The 20842-nt window shown below is 37.9% G+C and overlaps 1 protein-coding gene across 6 annotated transcripts in view; it reads left to right on the top strand.

The window, feature by feature from the left end:
• GPATCH8 (G-patch domain containing 8) overlaps positions 1-20842 on the top strand; it is a 116686-nt gene that overhangs the window by 52178 nt on the left and 43666 nt on the right. For 3 of the 6 annotated variants that reach the window (XM_032396662.1, XM_032396664.1, XM_032396661.1), the window contains 2 exons: positions 10013-12216; positions 12883-12969. In XM_032396662.1, the coding sequence (XP_032252553.1) occupies positions 12190-12216; positions 12883-12969 (114 nt within the window). In that variant the 5' untranslated portion in view covers positions 10013-12189. The remainder of the gene's footprint in view (positions 1-10012; positions 12217-12882; positions 12970-20842) is intronic. The other 3 variants (XM_032396660.1, XM_032396659.1, XM_032396663.1) reach the window with 2 other exon arrangements.

Below are 20842 nucleotides of genomic sequence, written 5' to 3'. Positions count from 1 at the left end.
AGCCCCGCATCAAGCTCTCTGCTCAGTGAGAGGCCTGCTTCTCCCTCTCCCACTCCTCCTGCTTGTATTCCCTCTCTCTCTATCTCTCTGTCAAATAAATAAATAAAATCTTTAAAAAAAAAAGTTTAAAATAATTTGGGATAAACAAAACATATGGAAGACTTAGATTTGACCCACTTTAGGTTACCACTTTATGATCTCATTTGAAATTTGACCTGAGTTTGAGCTCTGTAACTAGTAAGCAGTGTTTCCTTGCTATACCCTCAGTGTACCTATATTTTAAAAAGATTTGGAGGTTTAGGGAATTGAACATGATGGTGTATAAGTTTTATACCTGTATTCAATCTCATTTTCCTCCTCAATATGTAAAGTGGGAGATAATGCCACTTAATAGATTGAGAAACTTAAGTATTTATCCGTGGTCAGACTGCTAAGGCTATGAGCTGTGTTTATAAATGCACAAGTCTTCTGACCTCTACTCCAGTACTTTTTCCGTTAGACTTAGTGGTTTCAAACTTAAATGAGCCACAGAATCACCTTGGGTGCTTGTTAAAAATGTAGATTCCCAACCAGCACAATTCAGCAGGTCTGGAGTGGGGTTCAGGAAATTACATTTTTATTTTTGCTTTTTATTTTTTATTTATTTTTTTTAAGTAGGCCTCGTGCCCAGCGTGGAGCCCAACACAGGGCTTCGACTCAAAACTGTGAAATTGAGATCTTAGCCAAGATCAAGAATCGGACACTTAACCAACTGAGCCACCCAGGTGCCCCAGATTACATTTTAAACAAGCTCCCCCAAAGAATTTGCTCTGAGCCATGTGAATGAAATAAACTTCTGAGAAAATACTTTCACTACAGCAAGTAGGGTAGACAGTTGGTTCTTTTACTCATCTAAAATGTATTAGTGATTTTGGGTCTGAATTAGTGTAATGCTGTTTATTTTTCTTTTTTTTTTTTTAAGATTTTATTTATTTATTCATGAGAGACGGAGAGAGAGAGAGAGAGAGAGAGAGACAGAGGCAGAGGGAGAAGCAGGCTCCCCGCGGAGCAGGGAGCCTGATGCGGGACTCGATCCCAGGACCCTGGGATCATGACCTGAGCCGAAGGCAGACGCTTAACGACTGAGCCACCCAGGCGTCCCGCTGTTTATTTTTCTTAATAGTATTATCCTTAGCCTGATTTACATTGTTTCCTACCGTATTATGGACTTCTTGGCCTAGGTTAATTTGCGTAATTTTTTTTTTAAATTGCGTTGTTATAAAGGAAACTGGTTCACGTAGAAACTGGATTTCTTACTTAGGCAAGAAAGTGAGTGTCCAAGAAACTTTTTTTTTTTTTTAAGATTTATTTATTTTAGAGAGAATGCCGGGGGGTGGGGGGTAGAGGAGAGAGAGTCTCAAGCTGACTTGGTGCTGAGCATGGAGCCCATCTGGGAGCTTGATCTCAGGACCCTGAGATCACGACCTAGCTGAAACCAAAGAGTCTGATGCTTAAGGGACTGCGCCACCTAGGCGCCCCTCCAAGAGACTTTTAAAATGAGCAATACAGGAGTATCTGGGTGGCTCAGTCCGTTAAGCGGCTGCCTTCAGCTCAGGTCATGATCCCAGGGTCCTGGGATTGAGCCCCGCTTCGGGCTCCCTGCTCGGTGGGGAGCCTGCTTCTCCCTCTCCCTCTGCCTGCTGCTCCCCCTGCTTGTGCTCACTCGCTGTCTCTCTGTCAAATAAATAAATAAAATCTTTTAAAAATATAAGATAAAAAGCAATATAGAGTATGTAGTGATAATGATTTCTTGTAAGTAGAATAGTCCAATCAAGTAGAAATATTTGAAAATATATTCACTAGTGAACCAATATTTGAGAAATAGGAACTAGGAAGAGACAAAATTGCTTTCAAAGCTGTATGGAATCATAGATTTTTAGAACTGTAAAAAAAAAAAATTCTAAGGATGGCCTAGGATCTCTGGACTCTTAGCAGAGACTCTGAAGGAAATCAGGGGGATTTTTTAGTAATTTCAATCTACTTGACATTCTGAATTTATTCTTAAATTCCATGTGGACTTCATCTATTACAAATTTGACACACTATGGATTAGTATCTTGCTATTCAGTACACATATAGCTGCTATTGTCTTCCAGGTGACAATAATAGTAAAATAGTGAACATCTTGACAATGGTTATTCAATTTTGTTTAGGCTAAATATATTTTCTTAGATGATTTGAACTATATATTTAATTTGGAGAAGGTTTTGTTGAAATTATTATTATTTTTTTAAAAGATTTTATTTATTTGAGAGTGCAAGAGAGCACGAGCAGGGGAAAGGGGCAGAGGGAGAGGGAGAAGCAGACTCCCCACTGAGCAGGGAGCCTGATGTGGGGCTCCATCCCAGGACCCTGGAATCATGACCTGGGCCAAAGGCAGCCACTTAACCGACGGAGCCACCCAGGTGCCCCTAAAATTACGCTTCTTTAGGTTCATTCTTTTGGCTTGGATTTAATATTTATGTAACATTGCTTTTCATACTCAGTCTCATTTTGTTAATGGAATGGTATATGGGAAACATTTTTGGATGATTCTTTGGTTTTGATCCTGGATAATAACTTTCTCCCATCTGTAAATAGAGTTGTTTCATTATCACCAAATTGCATGTAAAACATTATAATTTGTCACAGCTTCTATTTTAGAGTATCATTCATTTTATTTTAAAAAATGCCAAATTTGGGGCGCCTGGGTGGCTCAGTGGCTTAAGCGACTGCCTTCGGCTCAGGTCATGATCCTGGAGTCCCTGGGTCGAGTCCTGCATCGGGGTCCCTGCTCGGCAGGGAGTCTGCTTCTCCCTCTGACCCTCCCCCCTCTCCTGTGCTTTCTCTCTCTCTCTCTCTCAAATAAATAAATAAAATCTTAAAAAAAAAAATGCCAAATTTGGAAATGAAAGGAAAAAATTTCTTTTTAAAATTTTTTTATTTTAAAAAATTTTCTGAAGCCTTAAGGAGATAATTGGTGTAGAGTTCAACATCCTACATGGTGATTTATGGTTTCCAAAGCATCTTCTATAGTTATATCTTGATCTGCATACCAAACCTGAAAGTGAGGATAATATCCATTTTGCAGGGTAGGCTACTGAGACTCAGGCTCTGGCTGTCAAAGGTGACACAAGTGGTTAGAAATTATTTCTTATTGGAGACCTGAGATTTTGTAGCCCAGCCTTTTTAGGGATTACCTAGAAAAGTATAGGAAAAAAAAAATAGGGGTGCCTGGGTGGCTCAGTCGTTGGGCGTCTGCCTTCGGCTCGGGTCGTGGTCCCAGGGTCCTGCATCGGGCTTCCTGCTCGGTGGGGGGCCTGCTTCTCCCTCTCCCTCTCCCCCTGCTTGTGTTCCCTCTCTCGCTGTGTCTCTCTCTGTCAAGTAAATAAATAAAATCTTAAAAAAAAAAAAAAAATAAGTAAAGATCAACTAGGGAGAGGGTTAATGTGGAAAGTAAAGGTGAAGCAGTTTAAATGAAGCTGGAAAGTCTTTTTTGGGTTATTGAGGGATCCTGGAATAGTAAAAAATTCTCAGTGTAGTAATGGAAAGCTTATTAACCAATAGTAAGAGAATACAGCTCTAAGAAGGTGTTGGATTGTTGGGTTATTACAATGCCGTAGGATTGGCTACTATCTACATAACTCTCCCAAATATTCTCTACTCAGATATTTTCCACTCTAAACTTTCTGAGAATTGAAGTGAGCCAGGGTGCCTGACTGGCGTAGTCAGAATACCATGTGACTCTTGATCTCAGGTTGTGAATTTGAGCCCCATGTTGGATGTAGAGATTACTTAAGTAAATAAATAAGCTTAAAAAATACTGAAGTGAGCCTTAAGTCTGTCTAACTCCTTAAACGTGTGATGCCTGCTTTTTTGATTGCTAACAAATGACAGTAGATAAAACAAATTGAACAAGTCTCTAATGAACAGTACTGCAAAATTCAAATATTTCTTTATGATACCTTACATATTTTTTGAGATATGGCCTGGATAATATAGCCTTATGTTCTTTTTGATGAAACAATTACTTGATTACAAGACAGTTAAATTTTTTTTTTTTTTTTTTTTTTTAAAGATTTTATTTATTTATTTGACAGAGAGAGACACAGCCAGAGAGGGAACACAAGCAGGGGGAATGGGAGAGGGAGAAGCAGGCTTCCCGCGGAGCGGGGAGCCCGATGCGGGGCTCGATCCCAGGACCCTGGGATCATGACCTGAGCCGAAGGCAGACGCCCAACGACTGAGCCACCCAGGCGCCCCTACAAGACAGTTAAATTATCAGAATTTCATGGCGTGAAGCAGAAAGCACTATGATGACTAAATATATGGACCTGAACAAGTTCTAGACCCACTATGTACATGTTCATTCTTTTGAGTCAACAAATGCTTTTTAATTGAACACCACCCTATCCCAGATACTGTGTCAGTTACTCGGGATACAAACATAAGTAAAACTCAGGGCATAGAAGTGTTACCCAACATTTTTTTTTTAAATAGGGACCTAGTATTTTTCCCTTTCACCCTGAGCCCCATGTCTTTTGGGGTTATTTTAACCTGAAATTGTATGTATGTATGGTTTGGTTTTGTTTTGTTTTCAGAGAGCAAGAATGTGTACCTGCATGGGCAGGGTGGGGGGAGGGGCAGATGGAGAGAGAGAGGATCCCAAGCAGGCTCATGCCTAACGTGGAGCCTGATGCGGGGCTTGATCTCACGACCCTGCGATCACAACCTGAGCCAAAATGAAGAGTCAGTCTGATGTTTAACTGACTGAGGCACCCAGGGGTCCCCCTGAAATTATATTTATTAAGCTGATTTTCCCATTTAAAAAATAAATTGATCTTTGCATTATGGTTAGTATGAGACCGCCTTCAGTGAGTTGATATAATTTAAGCTAAAAAAAATCTTATTTGGAGTAAAAGTATGATTTTTCTTTAGGTGATTTTTTTTTTAATTGAAATCACCTCACGAACTCCCTTTATTAATCTCTTCTAAGGGCTTGAGTATCTCATGTCATCCTTGAAGAGATATCCTTTTCAGGTGTAACATTCTGATTCCATAACATGTTCATTGGTAATGCCTTTTTGCCTCTTCTCTGTCCTTGTTTAGTAATATTAGGCTATGTGATTAAAACTGAACTGTTTTATCATGGAAAGCCAGATTTGATACCCTGGTAAGATGGAAGGATGGAGATTCCTTTAGGTCACAGTTAAATTTCTGTGCCCTTAAAAAACATCTGTATTTGAAAATCAAATTAATCTGGCTGTTGTATAGATCACTAAACTGGCTATGACAAGAATATGGTTAGTTCTGTACTGGAGAATTTGAATTCTGTTGAGTAGGAAGTCTTTTTTTTTTTTTTTAACCTTAGGAACTCTGCGTGTGTCTGGGTGGCTCAGTCAGTTAAGCGTCTGCCTTCTGCTCAGGTCATGAGCTTGGGGTCCTGGAATCAAGCCCCGTGTCCAGCTCCCTGCTCAGTGGGGAGCCTGCTTCTCTCTCTCCTCCTGCTTGTGCTTTCTCTCTCTCTCTCTTGTTCTCTCTCAAATAAATGAATAAAATAAAAAAAAAAACAACTTAGAAACTTGTAAGGAATAGTTAATGTGCTTGATGTTTCCAGTTAGTGTTTCAGGAAGGTAGCATTTATCATATTATAGGTACTAAGAAAAAATACTTAATGATGCTGAAAGTAATCATTGTTTTTACAGTACTGAAGACTGTTATTTTCAGGAGAAATTTGCAAAAGTGATGCTTTGGCATGGAAATAGATGTACCATTTTTTACTCAGTGTTTCTGTGAGTTGTGTGTAATCATTGTTTTAATAAATGAAATTATATTTAAATGCATTAACATAGCTTACTAAGAGTCCTGTTTTGAATAGTTTTGCAAATCAGAGCATATTTCATACATCTCTTTGAGTTTCTAAAAGTAAGAAATAAATAGATTTAAAGATGTCAGGACAGGCTCTCGGTCTTAATCAGTTTAGTGGCCTTTTGGAAGTAGATATTGTGACTTTGATGGCTTTTATATTTCTGCTTCATTAGGATCAGTCTTTTAAAACAATATTTTAGACATCTTAAGAGAACATCAGATATTTTTAAGTGTTTTCAGGTATATGCGTTGGCCCTATAAATTTTCTGTTCCCCCCATCCCATGCCAGAAATTTAAGTTGGTAAGATTATTTTGTCTAATTATTGGTAGTGGGGGTTTAGAACTTTGTGTTGATCACTGCCATATGCCCAATGCCTCCCAACAGTGTAGTAGCAGTTCAATAAATATTTGTAATGAATATTTGTTGTTGAATCAGTCTTACTAAGGGGAAAGGCAGCAGAAAGAAATTGAGGTGTTCTTCTATCTATTGACTGTCCAACCAGTATTTTAATCACTTTGAAAGCTTCTTGATTTCTAATTTGTTTCTATAGGGAAATCATGATTTTGAAGTGTGGCTGTTTACCAAATTATGGTCGTTCTTTAATATTTTCTTCCCAATTGTTCTATTCCTGGAGTTTGTCTCTAAAAGTAGCGTTTCTCAAAAAAGTATTTCTCTGGGGCACCTGGGTGGCTCAGTCGTTAAGCGTCTGCCTTCGACTCAGGTCATGATCCCAGGGTCCTGGGATCGAGCCCCACATCGGGCTCCTTGCTTGGCGGGAAGCCTGCTTCTCCCTCTCCTATTTCCCCTGCTTGTGTTCCCTCTCTCACTTTGTCTCTCTCTGTCAAATAAATAAAATCTTAAAAAAAAAAAAAAAAAGTATTTCTCTTCAATCCAATTCTTTGGGCCAGTTTTATAGATTAGTATATCTTTAATTATTTTCAAATCAAAACTGACTCATGAGGGATTTTCTCAGAAACAAGGTGGCTGTAGTCAGTGAATTTTTATATTTGGCCTAATTTTCTCTTCAGTAATGATAAGTCGTAATAGTTTCACATTTTAGCGAGAGATGCATATTTATATATGCACATTTTAGTACTTTTGTCATTATAGAAGTAAAACTACCTTTTAAAATATACAAAGTACAATTCGGGTTGGTTAATGAAACAAAGTTTTTTTCTTCTCCTTAAAAAAATTTTGACTGGGGGGCACCTGGGTGGCTCAGTCAGTTAAACGTCTGCTTTCAGCTTCAGGTCAGGTCAGGATCCGGAGGTCCTGGGATCGAGCCCAGCGTCGGGCTCCCTGCGCAGTGGGGAGCCTGCTTCTCCCTCTCCTTCTACCTGCTGCTGCAGCCCCCTTCCCGCTCATGCTCGCTTGCTCTCTCTCAAATAAATAAATTAAATTAATATTTAAATTAATATATACTTTTTTTTGCTGAGGTGTACTTGTCATACAAAATATTAGTTTCAGGTATACTACATAATGATTCAGTATTTGTATATATATTTAAGGTTTTGATTTCGAAAATACGAATATTCTTTTTTTTTTTCCATCACATGAATACACTGGTATTGGTATATTCTAGATCCTGGTATGTTTTCTTTCTTTCTTTTTTTTTTTTTTCCCTCCCCTTCTCCAGTTGGCCAGATCACAGTCCTAATATTTATTGATCTTTGGCTGAGGAGGGCAATTTCTTAGAAGGAAAGTGTTTAGTGTTCTGGTGGAAGTATCCTTTGGAGTGAAATAAACAACAAAAAGTTCTTAATTCAATGAATTTTAAGAAATACTTTATTCCTTTAAAGGAAACAAAGAAGTAGGGAACCTGGATTTAGTTCAGTTTATTTTATTTTATTTTTAATTGAATTTTGTGTATTTTTATTTTTAATTTTTTAAATTTTAATTTAATTTTAAAAATTTTTAATGTTTATTTATTTGAGAGAGAGAGAGTACAAGCAGGGAGAGGGGCAGAGAAGCAGACTCCTCACTGGGCAGGGAGCCTGATGCGGGGCTCGATCCCAGGACCCTGGGATCATGACCTGAGCCGAAGGCAGACGCCCAACCAACTGAGCCAACCAGGCGTCCCTTTAAAAATTTTTTATTTTTTTTTTAAAGATGTTATTTATTTATTTGACAGAGAGAGAGACAGCGAGAGAGGGAAACACAAGCAGGGGGAGTGGGAGAGGGAGAAGTAGGCCCCCTGCTGAGCAGGGAGCCCGATGTGGGACTTGATCCCAGGACCCCGGGACCATGACCTGAGCCGAAGGCAGACACTTAACGACTGAGCCACCCAGGCACCCCTAGTTCAATTTATTTTTTAAAAAGAAGTTGAGTTTTGGGGGCACCTGGGTGGCTCAGTCGTTAAGTGTCTGCCTTCAGCTCAAGTCACGATCCTGGGGTCCTGGGATCGAGTCCCACATCGGGTTCCCTGCTCAGCGGGAAGCCTGCTTCTCCCTCTCCCACTCCCCCTGCTTGCATTCCCTCTCTCGCTGTGTCTCTCTCTGTCAATAAATAAATAAAATCTTTAAAAAAAAAAAAAAGTTGGGCGCCTGGGTGGCTCAGTTGGTTAAGCGACTGCCTTCGGCTCAGGTCATGATCCTGGAGTCCCGGGATCCAGTCCCACATCAGGCTCCCTGCTCAGCAGGGAGTCTGCTTCTCCCTCTGACCCTCCCCCCGCTCATGCTCTCTGTCTCTCATTCTCTCTCTCGCAAATAAATAAAATCTTAAATAAATAAATAAATAAGTAAATAAAAAAAGTTGAGTTTTCTAGAGAATATCATATTAGCAAACATTTGGTTCCTATCTACCTTTTGAAACGTGACCACTATAAGTTATTATTCAGGTGTTCCACAATGGTGTTCTTTATGATGGAATTTATCATTAATCACAAATGAATAAATTGAGAGGTTTTTGTTTTGTTTTGTTTGTTTTTGTTTTGTTTTTTTTAAGCAGTCTCTTCCTGTATTATATGTTCTGTGTCCTTTCCCAGTAGTTTTCCTTCGTCTGGAGCCTCTTTAATAAGGGAAAGAAATTACTGCTTGGCCCAGACAATACTGTCATCTTCAGATTGTTTTTTGTTTGGGTTTTTTTTGTTGTTGTTGTCGTATATATATTTTATAAGTAAGCTCTGTGCCCAAGGTGGGGCTTCAATTCATGACCCCGAGATCAAGAGTCGTATGCTCCACCGACTAAGCCAGCATGGCACCCCTATATATTTTTTTAATTGAAATATGATTAACATACGGTGTTAATAGTTTCAGGTGTACATCATTCAGCAGTTCTGTACAGTACTCCGTGCTCACCACAATAAGAGTAGTTCCCCTCTGTCACCAAACAATGTTATTGTAATACCTTCAGATTATTTTTAAAGCCAGAATGTTTATTTTCTGTGATGAGTTACTTCTGAGTGGACTAATTATAAATGTGACAGCCATTTCGATGCCACTTTCTCTGGAGTTCTTGGTCTCCTTCAAAGCTTGGCTTTGTTGTATGCAGAAAGAAAGATGTTGGCTGGCAAGCCTGGGAAGACTTCATTAAAAAGAAACAAATTTCTAAGGAAAGCTACTTCAGGGGTTTTATTCATTCATAACAGAACTCAAATATACATAAGTTTTCTAAGCACTTAGTGTAAAAGGTTATTTTCCAGACCTTTTACTTATATATTTTTAACAAGGTCTTGATGACTCCCTTCCCAACCCACAAATCCTCTTAGAGTTCTTTTAGTGAAGGAAATGACTTGATCACTGTCCAGTTGATCTATCTTTGATGTTATTTCTTTAAGGAGAAGTCCCAGCTTGGGCCCTGAATACTGATTTACCAGAATGAATAGTTAAATTAGAAATTGGAAGCTAGAGCTAGTTCTCTCGCTTTAACAGCCCCCCCCCCCCCGCCCCAGCCGAATTATTAAAGAGGAGGTTGTACATGTTCTCAAGTAGCAGTGCACAAATCTCACACCCTGGGCCAACCAATGTGAAAACAACTGCTGTAGCACAAAGTGTCCTTCCTCTTCTTCAGCTGAAATTGGGGGAGGGACAAACCAATTGTTACTTTACCCCTTCCCATCTGCCTGCTAGAAGGCCTATTTCCTACCCTAATGGTTTCTGCCTAACAAATGGTGTTTCTTTTTTACAGCATTATGATCCTGGACTTGTTGTGGTGATGGTAAACTTAGCAGTGGTAATTTTTTATTTTCAGACTGAATTACTCCTTTTGTCATCAGTGCACCAATATGTTAGGCTTACTTTCTCTGTTGTAGCCTTCATCCTTCTGCTTGGTCTTTTTCATTTTCCTTTCCTTTCCTTATGCAACTTGTCTGATCCTTGTTCATTAAAGGGTACTGTTAAGAAGGGATGTATCTGTTTGTGTTAGAACTGCCAAAAAAAATCAGTTAAAATATTAAATTCTAATACTGTCAAAAACTTGATTTTCCCACAATGTAATGGGCACTAGCACTTGCTACTGCAATTTATAAGTAAATTAAAACAAACTTTGACTGCCTTAGAAGGCAAAAGTACTAATGCAGAGTTTATAAACAGGGGTTTACAGAGGTAATGAATTTGTACCAAAACTTTCTTGATTCTTGCAAAACAAATTCTGACAGACCAAAAAAGAAACCAAAACCAAAAAAAGTAAATTCCTTTGACATTTCTTTTCAATTCTTTCATTGGAGCATTTGTGTATTTTACCAGTAAATCCCTGATTGAGACGTTATGAAAGTGATATTGCACCTAGGAAGTCATTTTTATAACCTGTCTTTAATTTGGTCCTTTTGCTAAAGATTGCAGTCACTGCTTATTTATTATACCATTGGGCATAAGGTAGTATGCATTTTCATTTTGTTTAACTGGCAGTCTTTGATAGTTTCTAAAAGAAGGCTGTATTTTAGAACTTTTGTCCTTTTTTTTTCCCTGGCATAAAAGTATCTTTATTAACTTAAACTTTCACTGTAATAATTATTCCTAATTATCTCCTTATTTATTGTTTGAAAACTATAATGGGATACTGGTGATTAGTAAACTTCTGAATTTGTTTTTCATTATGTTTTAAAGACAAAAATTAAATATATATATATATGGAGCAACTGGATATAAGTGGTTGCCAGTCACTTTGAAAACAGTTTCTTGTTTCTTCTCCAGGACCAAGCCTAGTCATGAATATGGCATTTATTTTTTTCTGATTGGTTTTGGTAATGCCTCAGATTTAGCCTGACAAAACTCAACTTTTAGCCCAAAGGTATAATACATATGTGTGTATAACAACAACAACAAAAACACAAAAAAACAAACAAAAAAACAATTGTTTACACCAGCCTGAGTGAAATGATGAGGGAAGTAAACATTGTGTTTTTTCACTAAAGGTGTACAGCGGATAAGGTAAGTCAGTCCTCTTTTCAGTGGGCTTACATCACAATAAACAGCGCAAGTTGTGATGTAAAACAGCTGTGGTAGTAAAGTGCTTGTCTGCCCCATTTTGCTTTGTTTGGCTGGTTATGAGTGGATTAAATATACATTTTTAAAAATCTCCAGCATAGATTGATTAGTTTAAAGTCAATTTTCTTCGCAACTAGTCCTTTTCACAGCTTACCGATTGTCACAGCCAGTGTTAAATCCACTCTGGAAAATGAGACCTCAGAGCACCAGTTTAAAAGTAAAACAATTTTTTGTCCCTAAGGACAAATTCTGACAGACCAAAGGGCAACTAACTGTTGCTTTTTATTTAAATTTTGTTGCAGCCCCAGTTAATTGTTGAAAACAAAAAAAATATTAAACATGCTGAATTGCAATTACAGAGTTTTCCTGTATCATGTTTGAAACCGTGCTTTTTTTTTTTTTTTTAAGTTTAAGCATGTCAGTTGAGATATTTATTACTAGTTTTAAAAGTGTGTGTGGGAGGATGTCAGTGGACTGTAAGAGTGAAATGATTCTTGATGGAAAGTTATTTGGGGATCATTTTAAAAAGCAATTTCTAAAGTTTTTGATTTTAAATCTCCTGGTGCCATTGCTTAGAAGTGCTTTGCATTACTTATTTAATTTTGTCATAGTAATCTGGAATTTTCCCCAACTGGAATGTCAACCAAGGTGGTTAGTTGGGCTTAAACTGGGAGAGGTAGGTTTGGTTGTAAGCTGTGAGAATGGCTTGTGTTTGGTTCACTGTAGCTTTCTGGTCTCTGCACTCCAAGGCAAGATCTCTAACCACTCAAACCCAATGTATAAAGTGAACTGTTGGCTTAGCTTTGCCTCTTACCTGGATTATGTGTTCCTGTTACAGGGAGAACAGATCCCATTCCGATTGTTGTCAAGTATGATGTCATGGGCATGGGTCGCATGGAAATGGAGGTAAATTGATCTTGTTAGCTAATTTTTTTTAAAATGGTGTATTTAAAATTGGTATTAATTCCAAATTCAGATGCCAGTACAAGAATACACTTATTAGATAGAATGTAGTTTTAGTATTTTTCTTTGGAAATTTAAAAATATATTTTACATTCTCATTTAGTGCTGGCTTTGAGGCAGGTAGGTGATAGATAATGCCCCTGTTTTAACAGGGGCATAAGGAAGTTGAATGTTTTGCCCAGGGTTATGCCACAAGGCAGGATCAGACTTAAAACCCAGATCCTGGTGCACATTTCATTAGGCAGGTTTGTTCAACTCTGAAAATACTTGCCGTGGTAGAAGCTGTGCCCCTGTGTGCAGCTGTTATCTGTGATGCCTTCTTTTCATTGCCTAAAATATTTTCTCCATTTACTCCTAATTCTTTCGCACTGAACATAGAAGTAAAGTCTGTTATCATCAGAAAATGTGCCTGTTGGGAACCACCAGCATGGAAAGATTAATTGGTTATTTTGTACACATTTTCTCTGTAGGGGAACAATAAAGTAAGAGGTAGCTGAGTATAATATGAAGTTTTTATTTTCATGCAATACTGTAGTTGTGCAAATGACTTTTTAATGGCTAATTGGGGTACTTTAGGAATTAAGACTAATTATATCTATTTTTATTAAGCTTGATTATGCTGAAGATGCTACCGAACGGCGCCGTGTCCTAGAAGTAGAAAAAGAAGACACAGAAGAATTGAGACAGAAGTATAAGGTACTTGAATGAAGCCATTTTTGCATGTTGCGTGCTCACACTGAAAGAGATACTCATTTTGGTGAAAAGGATCTCTGTTGATGATAGCATTTGTTTGATCTTTGGTGATGATTAGTAATTAGTAGTAGGCCTCAGGTTTCTGTTACTTTCCTATATTGCTATTGTAAAAACTATAACGCTAAGACCCACTTCAGAAGTCTGTTGGAATGATTGCATTAGTCTCTGAAAACACAGTGCGTGGTACATAGTAGGGAGTAGTAGCAGTAAAAATTGTTATTTAAGAGTCCTTTGGGAACTTGAACCTATTGACAAAACTTTTGTTTTTCAATCGCTAGGGTATTTTAAGAATAACAAATTGAGGGGCACCTCGGTGGCTCAGTCAGTTAAGCGACCGACTCTTGATTTCAGCTCAGGTCATGATCTCAGGGTCATGAGATTGAGCCCCGTGTCGGTGTCCGCATTAGTCATGGAGCCTGCTTAAGATTCTCTCTCTTCCTCTCCCCTTCCCCCTTGCTCTCTCTCTCTAAAAAAAAAAAAAAAAAGAGTGAGAACATCAATGTTTTCCTTTTTAAGGGATTAGTTTAAACTGCAGAAAACTGCAGTTTAGACCATGTTATAAGTTAGCTTTCAGCTTTCAAATAGACTGACCAGGGAAGATGCCTTTCAAGATGTACTATGCCCAGTCTCTACTATAGCATAGGTAAATTTGAAGGTAAGAAATAGGCTTAGTTAAGATTATCATATAGAAACTGATTTTGGTCATGAACCTTAAAGTGGGAAGAGGGAAAAGGGATTTATTTTTAAAAATCTGTTTTACCATAAAAAATAGCTAATATAAAAATAACAGAACTATAAGAAATGTTACATCTGCCACAATAGTGGGAAGTTTTATTATATCTCTTTCAATAATTGATTTAAAAAGTAGAAGAAAAATTCAAAGACATTTGGAAGATTTGGATAACACATTAACAGATTTCATCTACTGGTTATATAGAACTATGAATCCAATCACTTTGAAAATCAGAAATTTTGAAAATATATGGAACATTTATTTATTTAAACAAAATTTTCTACCATAACCCGTGTCATAAACAAAGTATCAACAGATTTCGAAGAACTGAAATCAGGTTAAGCCACAAAGCAATCAGTTTTTCACCTTTTTTTTTTTTTTTAAAGATTTTATTTATTTATTTGACAGAGACAGCAAGAGAAGGGAACACAGCAGGGGGAGTGGGAGATGGAGAACCATGCTTCCCACTGAGCGGGGAGCCCGATATGGGGTTCCATCCCAGAACCCTGGGATTGTGACCTGAGCCGAAGGCAGACGCCTAACGATTGAGCCACCCAGGCACCCCTAGCAATCAGTTTTTTAAATAAAAGATAGAAAAAGCCCTGTTAGGTTATGAGAAAATTGTTTTAGTTTCCAGTCAGTGAGAGAAAAAAGCACAATGATAATTGGAAAATATTTTGGACTGAAAGATACAAATAATACATTATCAAAACTTGTAGGATAACCTAAAGCAGTATCATATGTGATAGCAAATATACGTAAATGCTATGTTCGAGAAAGCAGAAAATGAAGTAAACATTTCTCTCAGGAAGTTAGGAAAAGAATAGCAAAGTGTAAACTCAAAGAATGTAAAAGAAAAGAAATAATAAAAAATAATAAAGGTTAACAGAAATGAAACAAAAAGCAAAGCCAAAAGTTAGCTCTTTTAGGTATTTGTGGTGATATTAAGAAAGAAAAGAACTTAGAAAACCAGTATCAGTAATGAGAAGACACCATTGCAGATGTAGTAGGCAGCACTAAAAGATGAAAATTTTATTAACTTCATGCCAGTGAATGCAAAAATTAGATTTAAATGGATAAATTCCTAAGAAATAGAACTTGGTAAAGTATACTAAAAAAAAAATCGAAAACTTCAGTAATTCTGTACCTATTATATAAATTGAATCCATATAATAAGTCTTTCCATAAAGCCCAAATAACTTCACTAGTGAGTTCTATCAAAATTCATAAAAGAAATAACTTCAGTCTTAACCAACAATTTCTAATCTTCCAGAGAATTGAAAAGAAAAACTCCCAGCTCATTTTATGAGAGACTAGTACCACCTTGATGCTAAATCCTGACAAGAAGGATACTTACATGACACTCTGATTTATAAAACAGATGCAAATCTTAAAACACTAGCAAATACCAGAACCAATTCAGGATATATCATGACCAAATTATGCAAAGAATACAAGATTAATTTAATGTTACAAATCTATATAGTCAACCACATTAAGGGATTAAAGGAAGAAAGCTATATGACTATCTCAATAAATGCCAAAAAAGCATTATATAAAGTTCTGCATTCATGCATTATGAAAAGTCTTGTCCATATTGATAAAGAATCTTCTTCCTTAACCAGATAGAATGTCTACAGAAACCATATACGAGATATCGTATTTAATATTTAAAAGTTGAAAATTCTCCTTTTGGGATGGGGAGATAACAAGGATGCCTGCTCTCATTGTTTCTGTTAAGTATTGTGCTGGAGGTCCTAAGCAACACAGTAAGGTAGACAGGCAGAAACAAATAAATAAAGATATAAGAGATGAAAGGAAGAGACAAAACTGTTTTTGTTTGCAGGTGTGATTACGTACATAGATACCTGAAAGAATTTACAGGTAAATTATAAATTAGTAAGAGGATAGCTGGATGCTAGTTTCAGAATCAAAAATTTAAATTTATATGTCTGTATATCAACAGAGAAAAATGAACATTACAAAAATGTCACCATTTGTAATAGCAAAAAAAATTTATGAAACACCTAGGAATTAAGACAGACCCTTATATATTTGACCATACATACAATACTATACAATACAATAATCATACCATAAATAATCTGTGTAAAAGGAAAAAACATAGAGCTTATAGAAGATAGTATAGAGGATTCTCTCTTCTAGCTGTATCTAACTTACATTTACTTATTTTTCATTTTAGTGATCTTTTCTTTGATGTTTTATTATGAAAATTGAGCATACAGAAAAATGGAAAGAACCGTATAGTTAATACCCATATACCAACCACCTATATTCCATAATTAACATTTGTAAATATATTTTGTTACATGTCTAACATTTTTTTTTTTTTTAAGATTTATTTATTTGAGGGACACCTGGGTGGCTCATTCAGTTAGGCATCTACCTCCAGCTCAGGTCATGATCCCAGGGCCCTGGGATTGAGTCCCAAGTCGGGCTCCTTGCTCAGTGGGGGCCTGCTTCTCCGACTCTGCTTGTGCTCTTTCTCTCTCTCTCTGACAAATAAATAAAATCTTAAAAAAAAAAAAAAAGATTTATTTGTCAGAGAGAGAGAGTGGGGGGAGGGGCAGAGAGTGAGAATCTTGAAGCAGACTCTCCACTGAATGCAGAGGACGTGGGGCTCCATCCCACAACCCATAAGATCATGACCTGAGCTGAAACCTAAGAGTTGGACGCTTAAGACTTGTAACTGACTGAGCCACCCAGGTGCCACATGTCTGACTTTTTTTTTTTTTTTTAAAGATTTTATTTATTTATTTATTTGACAGAGAGAGACGCAGTGAGAGAGGGAACACAAGCAGGGGGAGTGGGAGAGGGAGAAGCAGGCCTCCCGCAGAGCAGGGAGCCTGACGCGGGGCTCGATCCCTGGACCCCGGCTGGGATCATGACCTGAGCCGAAGGCAGACACCCAACAACTGAGCCACCCATGCACCCCGATTATATGTTTTTATAGTTTGTTGCTTCTCCTGACTTTTTCACAGTATTTGTCTCCTTGTGTGGCTTGCAATTTAGATTGTCATCTTTTCATTCTGTGGAAGTTTCTTATATCCTGGATTTTGGGGGGAGTTCTTATGAGATAGGTTCATATGTGCCTTTGCTAAAATCTAGGGTCTTTAACTGCTATTGGACTGGTTTTAAAATGTTAATACCTAAACTAAGGGTTCTTGCTGTGAATAGAAAGTGTAAATCCTTTACGTCCACCAATGACTGGTCTGAAGTTCCAGCCTCTTCTTATACATGACCCTTTCCATTTATACCCTGATACATGGTGAGTTTCTTGATGTCTTCATGGACAGAAGGTGATATAGTTCAGTTTTTCTAGTTCCTGTTTCAAGGATGGAGACAACTTTTTTTTTTTTAATTTTTATTTATTTTTTAAGTAATCTCTACACCCAACATGGGGCTCGAACTCACAACCCCGAGATCCAGAGTTGCGTGCTCTACCGATCAGTCAGTCAGTAGTCACTCTGTGGAGATAACTCTTCATATCTCTGAACTTTTCACAGGGAGAGCTTACTAGCTTTCTATCATCAGGGTCCTGAAACCTCATCTTCAAGCATCTAGGGATTGCCCTGTCTTGTTGAGCTCAACTATATATTAAAGCGTGTGTGTGTGTTTTATAAGGATTTTATTTATTTGAGAGAGAATGAGAGAGAACACGAGCGAGGGGGAGAGGCAGAGGATGAGGGATAAGCCGACTCCCCGTTGAGCAGGGAGCCTGACTCAGGGCTTGATCCCAGCAGCCCAGGATCAGCGGCCCTGTGTGTTTTATTTTATCCGGAATTATAATATAGTGAAGTCTTCCTCTTCCTTTTTTCTTTTCCTAGTCTCTTCTCCTTGCCCTTTTCTTTATGCACTATTCAACCCATTTAGGCTGGCTTTAGCACTTTTCGCTGAACCACTTTATTTAAGGCCACAAAACACCTCTATTTGCTAAATCCAGTAGATCTTTTAAAACTTTTATTCCATATTCTGTTTCTTGGCAGCATTGAATACAATTGACCATTCTTTTCTCTTTAAAACATTTTTTCTCTTGCTTTTGAAGATTTCATACTTTCCTGTATTCCTCCTTCTTATCTCCCTTGCTGCTTCTGTATAGGTTCCTTTGTTGGTTCCTTCTTTTTGGCCTGAACTTCAGATGGAGTTCTTCATGTTCGGACATAGGCCTTCTTTTTCTGTCCAAACACTGTCCTTAGGCCCTGAGTGGTTATGACACTATGTTTCATCATCTTTCACATGGTTCTTTTTTTATCCTTTAGGACTTAGCTTAGGAACCTTCCCTCATCACCCAGTTTAAATAAATCCTCCACTCTGCCTTATTCTCTTGTAACACTGTCTTTTGTCATTTATAATTATAAATTTTTGTTTGTTCACTTGTTTATAGTCTGACTACTGTTTGGGCAGAAATGGCATTGAGGAGAGAGACTGTGTCTATTTGTCTGCCAGTATATATACTGTATCCAGCATAATGCCTGGCACATAAGTACTCAATAAATATGAATTGAATAAATAAATTCTTTGAAGTAAGGGGAAGATCCAGATTTACTTGGTATACTGTCAGAAATAGAAATATTCTAAAGTGGGGCGCCTGGGTGGCTCAGTTGGTTATGCATCTGCCTTTGGCTCAGGTCATGATCCCAGAGTTTGGGGATCAAGCCCCACGTCGGGCTCACTGCTCAGTGGGGAGTCTGCTTCTCCCTCTCCCTCTGCCGCTGCACCTGCTTGTGCTCTCTCTCTCAAGCAAATAAATCTTTAAAAAGAAAAAAAAAAAATTCTAGTGGCGCCTGGGTGGCTCAGTTGGTTAAGCAACTGTCTTCGGCTCAGTCATGATCCCAGGGTCCTGGGATCGAGCCCCACATCGGGCTGCCTCCTCAGCGGGACCCTACTTCTCCCTCTGCCTCTGCCTGCGGCTCCCCCTGCCTGTGCTCTCCTGCTCTCTCTCTCTCTCAAATAAATAAATCTTAAAAAAAAAAAAGAAAGAAATATTCTAAAGAATACATTTTTGTTTTCAAGTAAAAGTTACACTATTAAGTGAATAATAAATGAAATAGCTGAGTAATTCACAGCCTCTTAAGATTATGCATTATATTTTGAGGCTCTTTTTGTCCCCCTACCCCAAGAAATTACTTCTCATTTGAACTCTTCGTATTGGGTAGAGCAAGAATTACTTATCCCCGTTTTATTGATCAGATGCACAGAAATCTTGTCAACTCTTAACTGTACTATTTGTGAAACCCTTTCCCCTTCCTGCTTGTCACTTATTTATTGCACTATATTTGTTCTTCACCTTCACATGACCTTGGAAGCTTGACTTTAGTAACTTAGCCCCTCCTTAATTTGTACTTCTCAAGCACCATAGATTTTTACTTCCTCAACACTTTGATCCCAACTCTTTTCTTCCTAATCCTTGTGTCATAGCTACTTATTTATCAAAAGCCTGTCTCCAGTCAGTACAAATACTTGCATTTCTACGTCTTTACTATAATGCAGTATGAGACTGGTTTTGATTCACTGGGCTCACAGAACTGCCAAGTAATCTTTCATATGTCATTTCCTGCTTAGTCCCCTCAGCTTTCATTTTTAAGCATTGGTTCTCAGGCCTTCATCTCCCCTCAACTGCCCTTGTCCTTCCTCCACCTTCCCTTATTCCTAATAGAAAATTTAACGAAGAAAATTTGGACCATTAGGTGAGAGTGCATTCATCTGCCTGTAATATCCACCATCAAACTTGGGCCCAAATAATCCTGTCCTTAAATATTTCTCCCCTTTCACCATCCATCAAAGGATAATTCCTACCTATGAATTCTGAATCTTACACCTCTGTCTTATAAAAGGACTTGACATCTTTGTAAAGGTGTAACCTTTGGGGCGCCTGGATGGCTCAGTGAGTTAAGCATCTGCCTTTAGTTCAGGTCATAATCCCAGGGTCCTGGGATCGAGCACCACATCAGGCCCCCTGCTCAGCGGGGAGCCCTGCTTCTCCCTCTCCCACTCCCACTGCTTGTGCTCTCTCTCTCTCTGTCAAATAAATAAATAAAATCTTTAAAAAATAAAGGTATAACCTTGGCAGCCTCTCTCATTATTCATTCTTTTCCTTTCACCAGTAAACATGCTCACACATTTGTGGGGGAAGAGAACCACTAACTAAAAAAACAACTCTATTGACTTCCACTCTCTGTAGCTACCATCTTCTCTTTTTACATGTCTTTAGAACTAAACTTCTTAAAGAGGAGTCTCTGCATTCACTGCCTCCTTTATGTCACCTTCCATTCTTTTATTTTTTTAATTTCATTTTTATGAAAATTATATTTGCACATGGTTGTAGAGCTATTTGGCTCTAAATTTAAATAGGTTTAAATTTTAACAGGAAAGAAACGCAGTCCCATTTTGACACCCTGAGTATTTTATTAAATACTGATAAGATATTTTTAAAATATGTGTAAAATAAGGGGCTCCTGGGTGGCTCAGTCTGTTAAGCATCCAAATCTTGATTTTGGCTCAGGTCGTGATCTTAGGGTCCTGAGATCGAGCCTCAAGCTGGGCTCCACACTCAGCACAGAGTCTGTTTGTCCCTCTCCTTCTGTTCCTCCCTCCTCCTGCCCCCCGCTTGCACGTGCTATCTCTCTCTCTCTCTCAAATAAATAAAATCTTTTAAAAAACTGTAAGATATAAAGAATAACTACAGACACTTGTGTGTCTTCTACTCTGTTTAAGAAAAAGAACATTATCAGTAACTTTATGATTGCATTCCATTTCTTCCTCCTCCAGAGGTAGGCACTATCTTTTGTGTTTATCATTCCCTTCCATTTTTTCAGATAGATTTTTGTTGTTGAGATAAAATTTACCATTTTACCATTTTATAGTATACAACTTAAAGACGTAACATATTCACAATGTTATGCAGTCATCACTACTAATTCTAGCATTTACATCACTCAAAAAGAAACCCCAATACTCTTTAGCAGCCATTCCTCACCCTACCTTCTTCCCCTCATAACCACTTTCTGTCTCTAGGTTTGCCTGTTCTGGACATTTCATATAAGTTGAATCATTCAATATGTG

This window comes from Phoca vitulina, unplaced genomic scaffold (genome assembly GCF_004348235.1).
Source record: "Phoca vitulina isolate PV1807 unplaced genomic scaffold, GSC_HSeal_1.0 scaffold92, whole genome shotgun sequence".
NCBI lineage: Eukaryota > Metazoa > Chordata > Mammalia > Carnivora > Phocidae > Phoca > Phoca vitulina.
Note: the sequence above shows the minus strand (reverse complement) of the source record. Positions and strands in the feature narration are given on the sequence as shown.